This window comes from Aquarana catesbeiana, linkage group LG03 (assembly GCF_042186555.1).
Source record: "Aquarana catesbeiana isolate 2022-GZ linkage group LG03, ASM4218655v1, whole genome shotgun sequence".
In the NCBI taxonomy this organism is placed as follows: Eukaryota; Metazoa; Chordata; class Amphibia; order Anura; family Ranidae; genus Aquarana; species Aquarana catesbeiana.
The window spans coordinates 525,879,367-525,894,500 of record NC_133326.1 but is presented as its reverse complement, the minus strand read 5'-3'; the positions used below and the strand labels follow the sequence as shown (position 1 = coordinate 525,894,500).

The 15,134-nt window shown below is 44.8% G+C and overlaps 1 protein-coding gene and 1 long non-coding RNA gene across 6 annotated transcripts in view; one reads left to right on the top strand and one right to left on the bottom strand.

Annotated features, from left to right (window-relative positions):
- The window catches only part of PRMT8 (protein arginine methyltransferase 8), a 276,876-nt gene that overhangs the window by 121,479 nt on the left and 140,263 nt on the right, over positions 1 to 15,134 (bottom strand). For all 3 annotated transcript variants that reach the window (XM_073621240.1, XM_073621239.1, XM_073621241.1), the window contains exon 2: positions 4,656 to 4,850. In XM_073621240.1, the coding sequence (XP_073477341.1) occupies positions 4,656 to 4,850 (195 nt within the window). The remainder of the gene's footprint in view (positions 1 to 4,655; positions 4,851 to 15,134) is intronic.
- LOC141132631 (uncharacterized) overlaps positions 1 to 15,134 on the top strand; it is a 134,038-nt gene that overhangs the window by 22,961 nt on the left and 95,943 nt on the right. For all 3 annotated transcript variants that reach the window (XR_012242936.1, XR_012242935.1, XR_012242937.1), the window contains one exon: positions 4,005 to 4,070. This is a non-coding gene — a long non-coding RNA (uncharacterized lncRNA). The remainder of the gene's footprint in view (positions 1 to 4,004; positions 4,071 to 15,134) is intronic.

Genomic DNA, 15,134 nt, shown 5'->3' with positions numbered 1-15,134 from the left:
AGACCCCGACAACCAACGGCCAGGGTTGTCGGGAAGAGGCCCTTGTCCTCATCAACATGGGGACAAGGTGCTTTGGGGTGGGGGGGCCGCAGCGCGCCCCCCTCCCCCAAGGCAACAACCCCCCATGTTGAGGGCATGCGGCCTGGTACGGTTCAGGAGGGGGGGGGGCGCTCGCTCGTCCCCACCCCCATTCCTGTCCGGCCGGGCTGCGTGCTCGGATAAGGGTCTGGTATGGATTGGGGGGACCCCCCACGCCGCTTTTTCGGCGTAGGGGGTTCCCCTCAAGTTCCATACCAGACCCAAGGGCCTGGTATGTTCCTGGAGGGGGAACCCATGCCGGATTTTTATCTAAAATTTGGCGCGGAGTTCCCCCTCAAGATGATCTGAGCACAAGTCGCGTGCCGAAGTCGGATCATGCGAGACGGCAATCCGACTTTGATCCGACTTCAATGATAGTCAATAGGCTGAAGTAGGATCAAAGTCGGACCAAAGTAGTACAGGGAGCATCTCTAAAGTCGGAACGACTTGTGTCGGACCAGTTAGGACGGCTCCCATAGGGAAACATTAAATTTCACACGTCATGCGACATGAGCTCCCAATGTCGGAGCGTTTGTCGGACCAGTGTGAACCCAGCCTTAGGCTTCATTCCCATGAGGCGGATCCACTGTCTCGGAGTCCGCCAGCTCAGCGGGAGATCTCTCCGTTGATCTCCGCTGAGCCGGCGGATGACAGGTCCCTCTCTGCTCACTGAGCGGGGAGGGTCTTATCGAGCGCCATTGGTTGCTATGGAGAGATCGGACGAAAACGGACAGCATGTCCGTTTTCACCAGATCTCACCCAATCCAGCAGGGACGGATGCGAATGTAGGGCCATCCACAGGCCTGTACTGGCCATAGGGACTACCGGGAGATTCCCGGTGGGCTGATGTCTCAGTGGGCCAGTCAGCTGCAGTCCTGGAGCCGCTCCTCTCTGACAGTGAGTGATCGCAATTTCACTCCTGTCAGGAGGAGAAGCTTCCTTCCATTAGGCGTTATGCTCCCTCCAGCCTGCAGGGGGAGATAGACCAATGGCAGACTTTCCTTCCTCTCTCCCCTATCACTTGTTATCACATGACTGGAGAGAGGAACGAGAAGCTGCCTTCAAAACGGTGAGTACATGTGGGAGGGGGAGGAGAGGGAGGACACTGATGTGAAGGGCTGCTGATGGGGGCTCTCTGATGGGGACTGTGATGTGAAGTGAGCTGCTGGTGGGGACTGTGATGTGAAGGGAGCTGCTGGTGGGGACTCTGATGTGAAGGGAGCTGCTGGTGGGGACTCTGATGTGAAGGGAGCTGCTGGTGGGGACTCTGATGTAAAGTGGGCTGCTGGTGAGGACTCTGATGTAAAGTGGGCTGCTGGTGAGGACTCTGATGTAAAGTGGGCTGCTGGTGAGGACTCTGATGTAAAGTGGGCTGCTGGTGGGGACTCTGATGTGAAGGGAGCTGCTGATTGGGACACTCTGATGTAAGGGGGGCGCTGTTGGGACACTCTGATGTAAGGGGGCACTGTTGGGGACACTATGATGTAAGGGGGACGCTGTTGGGGACACTATGATGTAAGGGGGCGCTGTTGGGGACACTCTGATGTAAGGGGGGCACTGTTGGGGACACTATGATGTAAGGGGGACGCTGTTGGGGACACGCTGATGTAAGGGGGGCGCTGTTGGGGACACTCTGATGTAAGGGGGGCACTGTTGGGGACACTATGATGTAAGGGGGACGCTGTTGGGGACACTCTGATGTAAGGGGGACGCTGTTGGGGACACTCTGATGTAAGGGGGGCGCTGTTGGGGACACTCTGATGTAAGGGGGACGCTGTTGGGGACACTCTGATGTAAGGGGGACTCTGTTGGGGACACTCTTATGTAAGGGGGACGCTGTTGGGGACACTCTGATGTAAGGGGGACGCTGTTGGGGACACTCTGATGTAAGGGGGGCGCTGTTGGGGACACTCTAATGTAAGGGGGACGCTGTTGAGGACACTTTGATGTAAGGGGGATGCTGTTGGGGACACTCTGATGTAAGGGGGACGCTGTTGGGGACACTCTAATGTAAGGGGGACGCTGTTGGGGACACTCTGATGTAAGGGGGACGCTGTTGGGGACACTCTGATGTAAGGAGGGTGCTGTTGGGGACACTCTGATGTAAGGAGGGTGCTGTTGGGGACACTCTGATGTAAGGGGGACGCTGTTGGGGACACTCTTATGTAAGGGGGACGCTGTTGGGGACACTCTGATGTAAGGGGGACTCTGTTGGGGACACTCTGATGTAAGGAGGGTGCTGTTGGGGACACTCTTATGTAAGGGGGACGCTGTTGGGGACACTCTGATGTAAGGGGGACGCTGTTGGGGACACTCTGATGTAAGGGGGGCGCTGTTGGGGACACTCTGATGTAAGGGGGCGCTGTTGGGGACACTCTGATGTAAGGGGTGCGCTGTTGGGGACACTCTGATGTAAGGGGGCGCTGTTGGGGACACTCTGATGTAAGGGGGGCGCTGTTGGGGACACTCTGATGTAAGAGGGGCACTGTTGGGGACACTCTGATGTAAGGGGGGCGCTGTTGGGGACACTCTGATGTAAGGGGGATGCTGTTGGGGATGCTGTTGGGGACACTCTGATGTAAGGGGGATGCTGTTGGGGACACTCAAAATTAAAGTGGGCCAGTCAAGAGGAAGTCCAGGGCCAAATATTGGTCCCAGTCCAGCCCTGGCCATCCGTCTGATTTTAGCGGATCGGACTGGGTCGGATGTCAGCGGACATGTCACCGCTGACATCCGTCGCTCCATAGGCTAACATGGAGCGCCCGTTCCGAACAGTGTGAACATGGAACAGTCCGACAGTGTGAAAGGGGCCTTAATGCCCATCTTCAGAGAAAAATAAGATACAATGAATAGCCCATTTAATTAAATATTCAATGATAGTTCTGTTGCAAAAGTCAACTTCAATCCAAAGACTTCCAACGCAGAAATTTTTTTCTGCCGCTAGATATCCTAAGTCCGATGGTCAGGCCAGCATCATTCAACCCACTTCCACTGAGCCCAGGTCATCTTGGACCAACGCCACCCTGTGGGTGTGGACAGTGATAGGGGAAGCAGCACAGTGGCTCAGCTTCTTCATTTCACACCCCAGCCCTGCTATACAGCGACTGTAATATACCAATACTAGGTCAAATTGGTAAATGCAAAAATGCATTTAATGGTATATTAATGATTACAGAGCTGCATTAAAGTAGAACTATGGCCTTTCTTTAAAGTGATTGTAAGCCATCACCTGGTAAAACAACATATTCAGTTTAAAATAGAAATAAAAAAGGCAAAACATTTGTGTATAGATATAAAAAAAAATGATGAATACCTTTTTTTTCCCCCTTTTTTTATAAGCAATCACATTCCCTCTGTTCTCAGCTGCATAACAGCTGGGGGGGGGGGGAGAAGCAGCAGCACACTAAGCTTCCCAGTGAATGGCTGTGCAGCAGGGGTGTGTCAGGACAAGTCTGATCATTGGAGAACGGGCTGAGTTCCCAGCTTAGCTGGAGAACTGACCACAGGTGTGTTCTCCTGATTAGTGTGGTCAATTTTTAATAGGAAAGCAAAGGGACTGGCAGAAACACCAGGGATTACACACAAAGGAAGCAATACAAAGAGAACAGGATACTTTCTCATACAAGTACATGGTACAGCAGACACATATCAGGAATATGGAATGCTGAGTTTACACACTCTTTAAAAAATATATTTGCAGACTTGATGGACCATTTGGTCTTTTTTCTGCCATCACTTTGCTATGTTTCTACTTGTGTCTTTTATATCTGCCTAGCTTTCAACTTTAGGAATATATAAGGGTTTTTTTTGTTCTAATGCTTTAATAAATACCCTGCTCAGATTTATTATTTTCGCTTGACAAATGCATAAAAATGTGCAGGGGGGTTGTTCTGTGGCTTTAACATACTACCTTCCTATCGCTTCAGATGATAATAAAGGAAAAAAGCCTGGGAAAAAAAAGAAACGAATGTAGCCACTACATCTAAGGACTGGTAAGTTGCAATATATTGAATTTTGTTCTTGGGGTTAGATATGTTTCAAAACCTGGATTCCCACCGACTCCTAAACCGGTCATAGATGGATTAAAATTCGTCCGGTTCAGCAGAGAGTTTTGATTTATTTATGGGCAGGCTGGTTGCATAGAAGTCTATCTCTACACTTCTCACTCTGCATTCAATAGTGAATGAGCCATGTGAACCACTGTTTACCTGGGAGTTTTGGGTGTTCCCACCAAGCTTTGTGTGTTCCAGCTACTAGTGTTACATTCTCTGTAATATGCATTATTAAACAATATATCTAACAAGAAAAGTGGCTCATAATGGCCACATATGTGTGCAGAGACTTAGGACCTGGAAACTCAGCACAGAGATCCCTCTAGCAGAGTCCTTCGAAAGATAGAAGAAAGTGTCAGGGGGTTTAAATCTCCAGCATCCACCAAGAACCGAAATATCAATTTTGGGTGGACTGACATTTTAAGATGGCGATGCACATACATTTTGAAATATACCAAGTAGTACCATTCAGAGTGAAGATTTATACAAATGGTAACTTCACCGTCCCACTACATGTCTACTTACTTCATGGATTCCGAAGTGTGCGTAGGAATCAAAGTAATAATCTCTTGAGGTCATCTCCTCTGGATTTAACAGTTTAGCCATTTTGCCTCTCCCCGGGCAGCTTGGTTGAATAGGGGTGTGTATGACATTCTGAGTTGACAGTACAGGTTTCGGGATTACCACTGGCTGAACAGGCTGCGGAGGGCCGCCACAAACCTACAAGGGAAAAGTTGTAAAAATGTGTTGAAATTTGAAAATTACTTGCCACCTTAAAAATATGTTAAGTAGTCACCAATGATGCAGGACTGAAGTACTGTGATAATGAGATCAAGAGTAAGCTAGCTACACCTGTCAGATCTTGCTGAATTCAGAGTAATTTATTTTAACATAGCTCTAAACGCAATCAATAAAATCTCACATAAAATTTGAAATGCTAATGTCTTTATTAATAAAGTCGTTTTCAAACTTTTTAAAATTTGCAGCTTTCAATGCTTTGTCCAGGGCCGCAAGCAACCATTACAGAGCCCAATAGCAAAATTTTAATGGAGTCCCTCAATCCCACCAATGACTGCTTTCCACAGTACCCACCACTTCACCAAACTGGTGGCCAGCAGCCTATACTGCAAACATTTATAATGTACCCTTCTTATATTACCTTTCAGTGAAATTGTCCACTTTACATTGACTTTTAGTGAACTTGACCCTTTACAGTAACGTTTAATGAAATGACCCGTCTTTATGTTGGATTTCAGTAAAATTTCCCCCTTTGAATAGGCTTTCAGTTGAATTTCTCCCATCACATTAGAGGCCACTGTATTTGCCCCCTTTACAGGAGCACTTAAAGGAATTACCTCCTTTACAATTAGCATTCAGTGAAATTGTTCACCTTACATTGCATTTTAGTGGAATCACTCCCTTTAGTGGAACTTGTCCCTTTACTTCAGCTTTTAGTAAAATGTCACACTTTTAAAGGCTCTTACTTTGGGGCTGTAAGAAGTCCCTTTATAAAAGCTTTTGGAGGACATGACTTCTGATTATTAGTGTTCAATGGCTAAATGTGCTCTTTTCATCTTGGTGTTTACCAAAGGTCCTCTCAAGTAGGTGTCAGCAGATCAGTGTTCACTCTTTCACCATGTACAGGAGATGCACAGTAAAAAGAGGTAAAGAAGTATTTTTGTAGCTGATTCTGCCATGGTTCCTCCTTCCTCTGGGCCCCCCCAACCAAAGCCACCACATAAACAACTATGGTGCTTGTTAGGTCAGTGGCTCTATCCCTGCTTCCTAGGTGTGTTCAGGCAATTGTCCCTCTTTTGACGGAGAGTACAAGTGGCTGTTTCAACACACATTACCATAGTTATCAATGTTTCAAAAAAATTTCTAGGGACACCTTTTTTTGCTTGGCATCCAGCAAACCAATGTAAATGGAGAACATACTTTAAAGTGGTAGCAAAATAATTTTATTAAATCCAACAACAAGCAGGGACCCTAGACCTAAACCCTAGACCCTAGTGGTCTCTTCTGTCATAAATATCCCCTCTGCCTCTCAGCAATAATGTGATTTGAGCCGCGTATGCACAGCTCACATCACATTTATGACCTGCTCTGTGTGCCGCGGCGATGTGACTCCCCTGCACATGCGTGAAAGTGGCGTCAACGCAGCCTGGCTGTTCAAGCAGCCAAAGATAGAGAACCCGATAAGAAGACTGTTTGAAGATGGATAGGTCAAGGACCAAGGGGGGCTTTGACAGCACAGTGCTGGAGTGGAGAGCTCCATTTGCAGGTAAGTCCATCATAATGTACTAGTTTGAGGTGCATACTAGTACATTATACTTAAACCTGCAGGGAGACAAGCTTTTTATTTAAAAAAAATTACTTTACTACCGCTTTGAATTTATGTTTGAGGCATTTATTTCAAATTCAAATTCAATTTCAAATTCTAGCTGTGTATGGCACTCTATCTAATTGAAAAAAATGTTTTTAGCTTGACATACACTTTATAAACTGGAATGTATGTGCTTTTCTGCACACAATATAGATAAAAAGTGAACACTTTCATGAAAATGGTCAGGGACTACTAAGTAACCAGCAACTATTCAGACAGTATGTAATTACAATACAGCATATACCTGTAGAGTTCAGGGGTCTGGAGTATAAAATGTACAGAGTGCAGTGGTCGGGAAAATGTTATGAACAGACAAGTGTACAAAGGACTGCGGTCAGGAGTACTGTATGTAAGAAACAGTGCAGTTGCCATATGTACAATGTGTAACATACAATAGCAAGGGGTATGTACCGCACAGCATGGTGTACAGAGTATAGCAGTCATGCATATGTAATGTGCATGGTAGGTTACATAATTCTGATTGTTGCACTCTGTATTCTGTGCTGCACACTCCTCATTATTAAACTCCTAGCATACAAAGCGCAGAGGTCGGAAGCCCCTGAGCTGTATTGGGCCATTCTTTGAGCTAGCTGAAGACACAAAACACCTTCAACAAAAGAACATCTCTTGCTTCATCCCATTGGGTACTATATTACTATATTGGGGACATTGGGTACTATATTGCCCATATATTCAAGGAACTTTTTCTTTTAGAGACCAGTGTTAGACATGTGCAATTCGTTTCGGTCCGAATACAAATTTGGACAAATTTTTGGTTATTCGGAGATTCGTATACTGTACATCTGAATCTCCGAATGAAATAGCAACAAATAGTAACTAATTTTGTTGAAATCTGTTAAAATTAATTTTTTTAATTCGTTTTCTAATGAATTCCAACTTTTCAGAACAATTAGAATTTGGATTGGTCGAAATTCTGTGTGAATAAATAGCTGGTTGTGAAGCAGCGGGCCAGAAAGTTGGCCGCCCACGTCCTTGACAACCATGAGTCATCATATGTCAGCAGACTTCCCCACTGACAGATGAATATAAAGATAAAGAATGCCTGGCAATAGAAAAAAAAAAACCACGGCAAAATTAAAAAAAAAACGACATGGGTTCCCCCTCAAAATTCATACCAGACCCTTATCCGAGCATGCAGCCTGGCAGGTCAGGAAAGGGGGGGGGGGACAAGCAAGCGCCCCCCCTCCCCCTCCTGAACCATACCATACCATATCATATATATATATATATATATATATATATACAAACACAGTATCTCACAAAAGTGAGTACACCCCTCACAATTTTGAAAATATTTTATTATATCTTTTCATGTGACAACATTGAAGAAATTACACTTTGCTACAATGTAAAGTAGTAAGTGTACAGCTTGTATAACAGTGTAAATTTGCTGTCCCCTCAAAATAACTCAACACGCAGCCATTAATGTCTAAACTGCTGACAATAAAAGTGAGTACACCCCTAAGTAAAAATGTCCAGATTGGGCCCAATTGGCCATTTTCCTTCCCCGGTGTCATGTGGCTCGTTAATGTTACAAGGTCTCAGGTGTGAATGTGGAGCAGGTGTGTTAAATATGGTGTTATCGCTCTCACTGTTTCATACTGGTAACTGGAAATTCAACATGGCATCTCGTGGCAAAAGAACTCTCTGAGGATCTGAAAAAAAGAACTGTTGCTCTATATAAAGATGGCTCAGGCTATAAGAAGTTTGCCAAGACCCTGAAACTAAGCTGCAGCACGGTGGCCAAGACCATAGAGGGGTTTAACAGAACAGGTTCCACTCAGAACAGGCCTCGCCATGGTCAACCAAAGAGGTTGAGTGCACATGCTCAGCGTCATATCCAGAGGTTGTCTTTGGGAAATAGACGTATGAGTGCTGCCAGCATTGCTGCAGAGGTTGAAGGGGGGGTGTCAGACTGTCAGTGCTCAGACCATTTGCCGCACACTGCATCAAATTGGTCTGCATGGCTGTCATCCCAGAATGAAAAGCCTCTTGTAAAGAAAATGCACAAGAAAGCCCCCAAACAGTTTGCTGAAGACAAGCAGACTAAGGACATGGATTACTGGAACCATATCCTGTGGTCTGATGAGACCAAGATAAACTTATTTGGTTCAGATGGTGTCAAGTGTGTGTGGCGGCAACCAGGTGAGGAGTACAAAGACAAGTGTGTCTTGCCTACAGTCAAGCATGGTGGTGGGAGTGTCATGGTCTGGGGCTGCATGAGTGCTGCCGACACTGGGGAGCTACAGTTCCTTGAGGGAACCATGAATGCCAACATGTACTGTGACATACTGAAGCAGAGCATGATCCCCTCTCTTCGGAGACTGAGCCGCAGGGCAGTATTCCAACATGATAACGACCCCAAACACACCTCCAAGACGACCACTGCCTTGCTAAAGAAGCCGAGGGTAAAGGTGATGGACTGGCCAAGCATGTCTCCAGACCTAAACCCTATTGAGCATCTGTGGGGCATCCTCAAATGGAAGGTGGAGGAGCGCAAGGTCTCTAACATCCACCAGCTCCATGATGTCGTCCTTGGAGGAGTGGAAGAGGACTCCAGTGGCAACCTGTGAAGCTCTGGTGAACTCCATGCCCAAGAGAGTTAAGGCAGTGCTGGAAAATAATGGTGGCCACAAAAAATATTGACACTTTGGGCCCAATTTGGACCTTTTCACTTAGGGGTGTACTCACTTTTGTTGCCAGCGGTTTAGACATCAATGGCTGTGTGTTGAGTTATTTTGAGGGGACAGCAAATTTACACTTTTATACAAGCTGTACACTCACTACTTTATATTGTAGCAAATCATTGCTTCAGTGTTGTCACATGAAAAGATATCATAAAATATTTACAAAAATGTGAGGGGGTGTCTCACTTTGTGAGATGCTGTGGAATGATATGTGTTCACAGTCTATTTTTAGCCATTAAATACAGTATATACATTCTTATTAATTTATTTAGGTGGGACCCATACGGGCTTTTCTTATACTAATTGACCACAATTGTAAGTATATGTTTTTTAATTTTATTTTTTTTACTTGGGTTATTTCTTGTTATTAGTAGAAGCTCTGCTTGTTTGCTTCCTTCCCCCCTTCAGAGGCCAAATTTGGCATTTTGACAAGTACCCGTCCCCACTTCCAGGAGACCTGGCTGCGGCGAGGTCCCCCGGAAGTTCGCACCTCCCCCTCCTCCGCCGCTGGGCCAGTTAGAAAGCGCAGCCCGCTTTGCACATGTGCAGTAGGGAACCGCTGTGAAGCTGAAAGGCTTCAATGCCGGTTTCCTTTACCACAAATGGCAGAAGCAGCACCCGAGAGCCTACCAGAAAATCAGCTGGGTGACGACATTGCGGGATCCCTGGACAGGTAAGTGTCCTAATATTAAAAGTCAGCAGCTACAGTATTTGTAGCTGCTGACTTTTAACTTTTTGGTGGGGGGCTGGACCTCCTTTTTAAATTATTCAGAGCTTTTTGTATTGCTTGTACTAACCGATATGAGGCATGTTTGTTAGTATTGTTGCCATGGTACTTGAGGAGTGACACTTTTCAGAGATGACCAGCTCCTGGTCATGTCTGATGAAGGAGCACACATGCTTTGAACGCGCATCCTGCCCGCTCACCTTGGACCTGACGTCACTTCCTTCTTCCGAGTGTACCCGAGCTACCAGGAAGAGCTGGGAGCCACCAGCACCGCTGGAACGATCGGATTTACTCCAACCATCATCACCAAATCCGGACTTAGAGCGGAAGAAACTCAGCTGCATAAAGCACATTTATGCTTTTATCTTATAAGTTAAAAATATCTTTAACTGCTACACTCAGATGGCGCTGCTCTCCTCTCTCCTTTTATCCCAGCAGAGCCAGCAGCCACTGACATCAGCAAAGTTATGTTAATACACAAACATAAAAGAACTTTAAGACCATATGAACTGGATGAACTATTTCACATTACTTATTCACCCCACATGCTTGTCTCTAGCATCTGTTTAATTCAACCTTACCTCTAGTGTGCCAATATGGTTTGTCTTTGCCACAAACTTACCCTTCGCACACCTCTGCTACCACTGTACCATCCCTTTCCCCTGTACACCTCTTCCACCACTGCACTCTCCACACACCTCTACCATCACTGTACTCCTACCCACACCTCTTCCACCACTGAACTCCCTGCATGCCTCTGGCACCACTCTTCCCCCCCAACAAGCACCTCTGCATTAATATACCCTCTCATACACCTTTGCAACCCCCCCTCCCCAATATACCTTTGCCACAACTGTAGCAACCTCACTCACCTCTATACCCCCTGGGCACACCTGTGCCAGGATTGTACTCCCACCTCTGGTACCATCATGCCCCTTCGCACAACTGTGTCACTACTGTACCCCCTTGAAAACCTCTGCACCCCCCCAAAATACATCTGTCACAACTCCACCACTGCCAACCCCCCCCCCCTCAAGTTACACTTTGACACCACTGTACCTTCTTTCCACATCCAGACCGCCCTCCTATGATGTAGATGCCATCGTGCAATACAAAAAACTAAAAACTGCTCTGCTGAGGAGGGGGCAGGGCTAGAGAGACCCTACCACTGTATCCTCCTCAGAAGCGATCCCCTACCAATGCCACAGACTCACTGTCAGGTCGCCATGGTGACCAGGGGAGACAGCTAGGAAAGAGGCATGAACATTGGAAATAGGAGCCCAGCCTTGGACTAAAATGTTGTGGGACAATGGGCCGATAAGCAGGACAGTATGCATTACACAGGCATGGTCCAAAGTTGTCACCATCAGGAAACCCACCCTAAGAAAATGCCATTAAAAATCTTCTGTGTAGTTTAGGTCTTTTCAACTGCACTGCCAATCGCTAGGCCCAAACAATGTCACAAGAAGGGAGTGACGTCACTTCTCTGTGTAAGCTCTGACATCTGTTATTTTGCAGTGGCAGTGACTCTGATGAAGAAAGGAGCACCCGTGAATCCGAATCTACGAAAACAAACCAGCTCAAACTAGGTGGCGAGAATAGAGGGATTGGTGGGAACAGAAACTGTCCCACCCCTCCATCTTTAGTGCAAACTATCCCAAATATGAGACAACCAACAAAGTAGTTTCATAAAGGAGGAAACCACTTAAATCAGCCTCAGCGTACGGGGATGAGAAAAACAAAGTTAGTTCGATGAGCTTCGGCCGGTGAACTAAATCTTCCCGGCAGTCAGTGAGGAAGTGAAGATCAACAATCCTGAACCCTTCAAATCCAAGGAAGCCCTTCCCCCTTTGTGTTCTCTGAAACCGTTGGCAGCAGACTTGAAGGAAGTCATGTGAAAGGTGTTGTGGGTCATGCTGAATGAGGCCTAGGATTAGAAGAAGTTCTGGAAATTGTGGAATCTAGTTTATTTTTCATGACTTCTAGACATGTGCAATTCGTTTCATTCAGAATACGTTTTTTAATGAATTTCGACAAATTAGTAAATTCTGAGTTATTTTTCCGAATATTCGTAAATTCGAATGTTCGAAAATTCTGAATTTCCAAATTACAAATTTCCAAAATTCAAAAATCCGAAGATTTGAAAATTCGAATTTCCAAATCTCCAAATTTTCGCATTTCCGAATTTCCGTAAATTCGTAAATGTGAAAATTCGAAACAAATGGAAAGTAATGAATTAATAAATAACAATAATAATAGAAACGTATTATTTATTCATTACTTTCCATTTGTTTAGATGCAACATTCGTTATTTTTGGATAATTCGTAACTTCGGATAAATTCCTATTCGTTATGTTCACTAACAGCCAAATTTGAAAGGAAATTCCAATACCTATATTTTAATAGTTAGTTATTAGTTATAATTTCGAATTACCGGATTTCCGAATTTTCAATTTTACAAATTTTCGAATTTCTGGATTTTCGAATTTACGAATTTTCAATTTTACGAATTTACGAATTTTAGATTTTATGAATTTACTAATTTTCGAATTTCCGGATTTCAGATTTTCGAATTTTGCGAATTTTCGATTTTCAAATATACGAATTTATGCATTTGTGAATTTATGAATTTACAAATTTCAAATTTACGAATTTCGATCATAACGAATGACCTGAAAAAGGAAAGAAAGGACAAATGAAATGAAAGTGAACAAATTTTTCGGCAGTGCACATGTCTAACAGAAACTACCCCAATGACCCTGATCAAAAGTTTACATACCCCAGTTCTTAATACTGTGTATTGCCCCCTTTACCATTAATGACAGCTTGAAGTCTTTTGTGGTATTTGTGGATGAGGCTCTTTATCTTCTCAGATTTTAAAGCTGCCCATTCCTCTTGGCAAAAAGCCTCCAGTTCCTGTAAATTCCCGGGCTGTCTTGCATGAACTGCACGTTTGAGATCTCCCTAAAGTGGCTCAATGATATTGAGGTAAGGAGACTGAGATGGCCACCCCAGAACCTTCACTTTATTCTGTTTTAGCCAATGACAGGTCGACTTGGCCTTGTGTTTTGGATCATTGTCATGTTGGAATGTCCAAGTACATCCCATACGCAGCTTCCTGGCTGATGAATGCAAATGTTCCTCCAGTATTTTTTTATAACATACTCCATTCATCTTACCAACAATTTTGACCAAATTTCCTGTGCCTTTGTAGCTCACACATCCCCAAAAATCAGCAGTCCACCTCCGTACCTTTTGTCATAGGCCTTATTGACTCCTCTCCAAATGTAGCATTTATGGTTGTGGACAAAAAGCTCAATTTTGGTCTCATCACTCCAAATGACTTTGTGCCAGAAGGTTTGAGGCTTGTCGCTGTGCTGTTTGGCGTATTCTAAGTGGGATACTTTGTGACATTTGCGTAGTAATGGCTTTCTTCTGGTGACTCGACCATGCAGCCCATATTTCTTCAAGTGCCTCCTTATTGTGCATCTTGAAACATCCACACCACATGTTTTTAGAGTCCTGTATTTCACAAGTTATTTGTGGGTTTTTCTTTGCATCCCGAACAATTTTCCTGGCAGTTGTGGCTGACATTTTAGTTGCTCTACCTGACCGTGGTTTGGTTTCAACAGAACCCCTAATTTTCCACTTCTTGATTATAGTTTGAACACTGCTGATTGGCATTCTCAATTCCTTGGATATCTTTTTATATCCCTTTCCTGTTTTATACAGTTCAACTACTTTTTCCCGCAGATCCTTTGACAAGCCTTTTGCTTTCCCCATGACACAGAATGCAGAAACTTCAGTGCAGCACTGGATGAAAGATGCAAGGGTCAGTCAGAAGTCCAGAAACTCATTGACCTTTTATACACACACACACACTAATTTCAAGCAAACTGATCACAGATGAGGATGATTACCTTTCATAGCCATTCAAACCCCTTTGTGTCAACTTGTGTGCATGTTATCAGGCCAAAATCACCAGGGTATGTAAACTTTTGATCAGGGTCATTTGGGTAATTTCTGTTGACCTAATGATTGAAAAGAGTAAACACAGCTGATTGATAATAAATGGCTTTACCCAAACACTAATGCCCTGTACACAGGACCGGTTTTGCTGTCGGAATAAACTCTGAAGGTTTCTCTGACGGAACTCCGACGGAATTCCGCTCAAGTGGTCTTGCCTACACACGGTCACACCAAATTCCGACCGTCCAGAACGCCGTGACATACAACATGTGCGATGGGACTAGAAAAAGGAAGTGCAATAGCCAGTAACCATCTCGTACTTGCTTCAGAGCATGCGTCGTTTTTGGTCTTTCGGAACAGCATACAGACCAGCGGGTTTCCCAATAGAAATTGGTTCCCTCGGAAATATTTAGAACATGTTCCATTTCTAGGTCCGTCAGAATTTTCGAAAAAAAAAAAAAGTCCGATGAGGCACACACACGATCGGAATAGACAATGAAAAGCTTCTTTCAGACTTTTTCTGTCGGACATTCCGCTCGTGTGTACACGGCATAACCATGAGTGAAAGAAATGTTTTTGTGTTATCATTCATATTCTCTGAAAAATGGCCAAGAAATCATAAATTCTGCCAGGGTATGTAAACTTATGAGCACAACTGTATATCCTGCATGTGCGGTGCACTTTCTGAAAGCGCACCAAAACTCCTGCATTCAGAAAGTGCAGTAAACCTGCAGGAAAACTGTAGGTACACTGCACCCACAGTTTGGGTAAACCACAGCACATCAGTGTGAAAGCAGCCTTATACTATTATGCCCAATGTATTGCTTCACACGGACCTGAAGATCTCTTCTTTCCTGCTGCTGGCACCTCTCTGGGGACCGCTAGCTGGGATAAGAGAAGAAGTGCAATTGGTATCACTCCGCATGGGACAGGAGCCAGCACTACAGAGGAGGCATCGGGCTTATGTGGCTCTTGCTTCCTACTACAGCTCCAACTTTACACGTAGTTCTTTTGCATTGCATTGTTTGATGCTCCGGGATGGTGGGTCAGCAAGCCCAGACCGTGATCTACCAATCACCTGTCCGAGATCTTCTGGTTGCTGACCCTGGCTGTACAGTGTATATGTAGCCAAAGCTAATTTTTTGGGGTGTTTGATAAAGTAGGGAAGCGTTAAAACCTCTGTCTATAATTTTTTTTCTCTGTTTACCATTGTT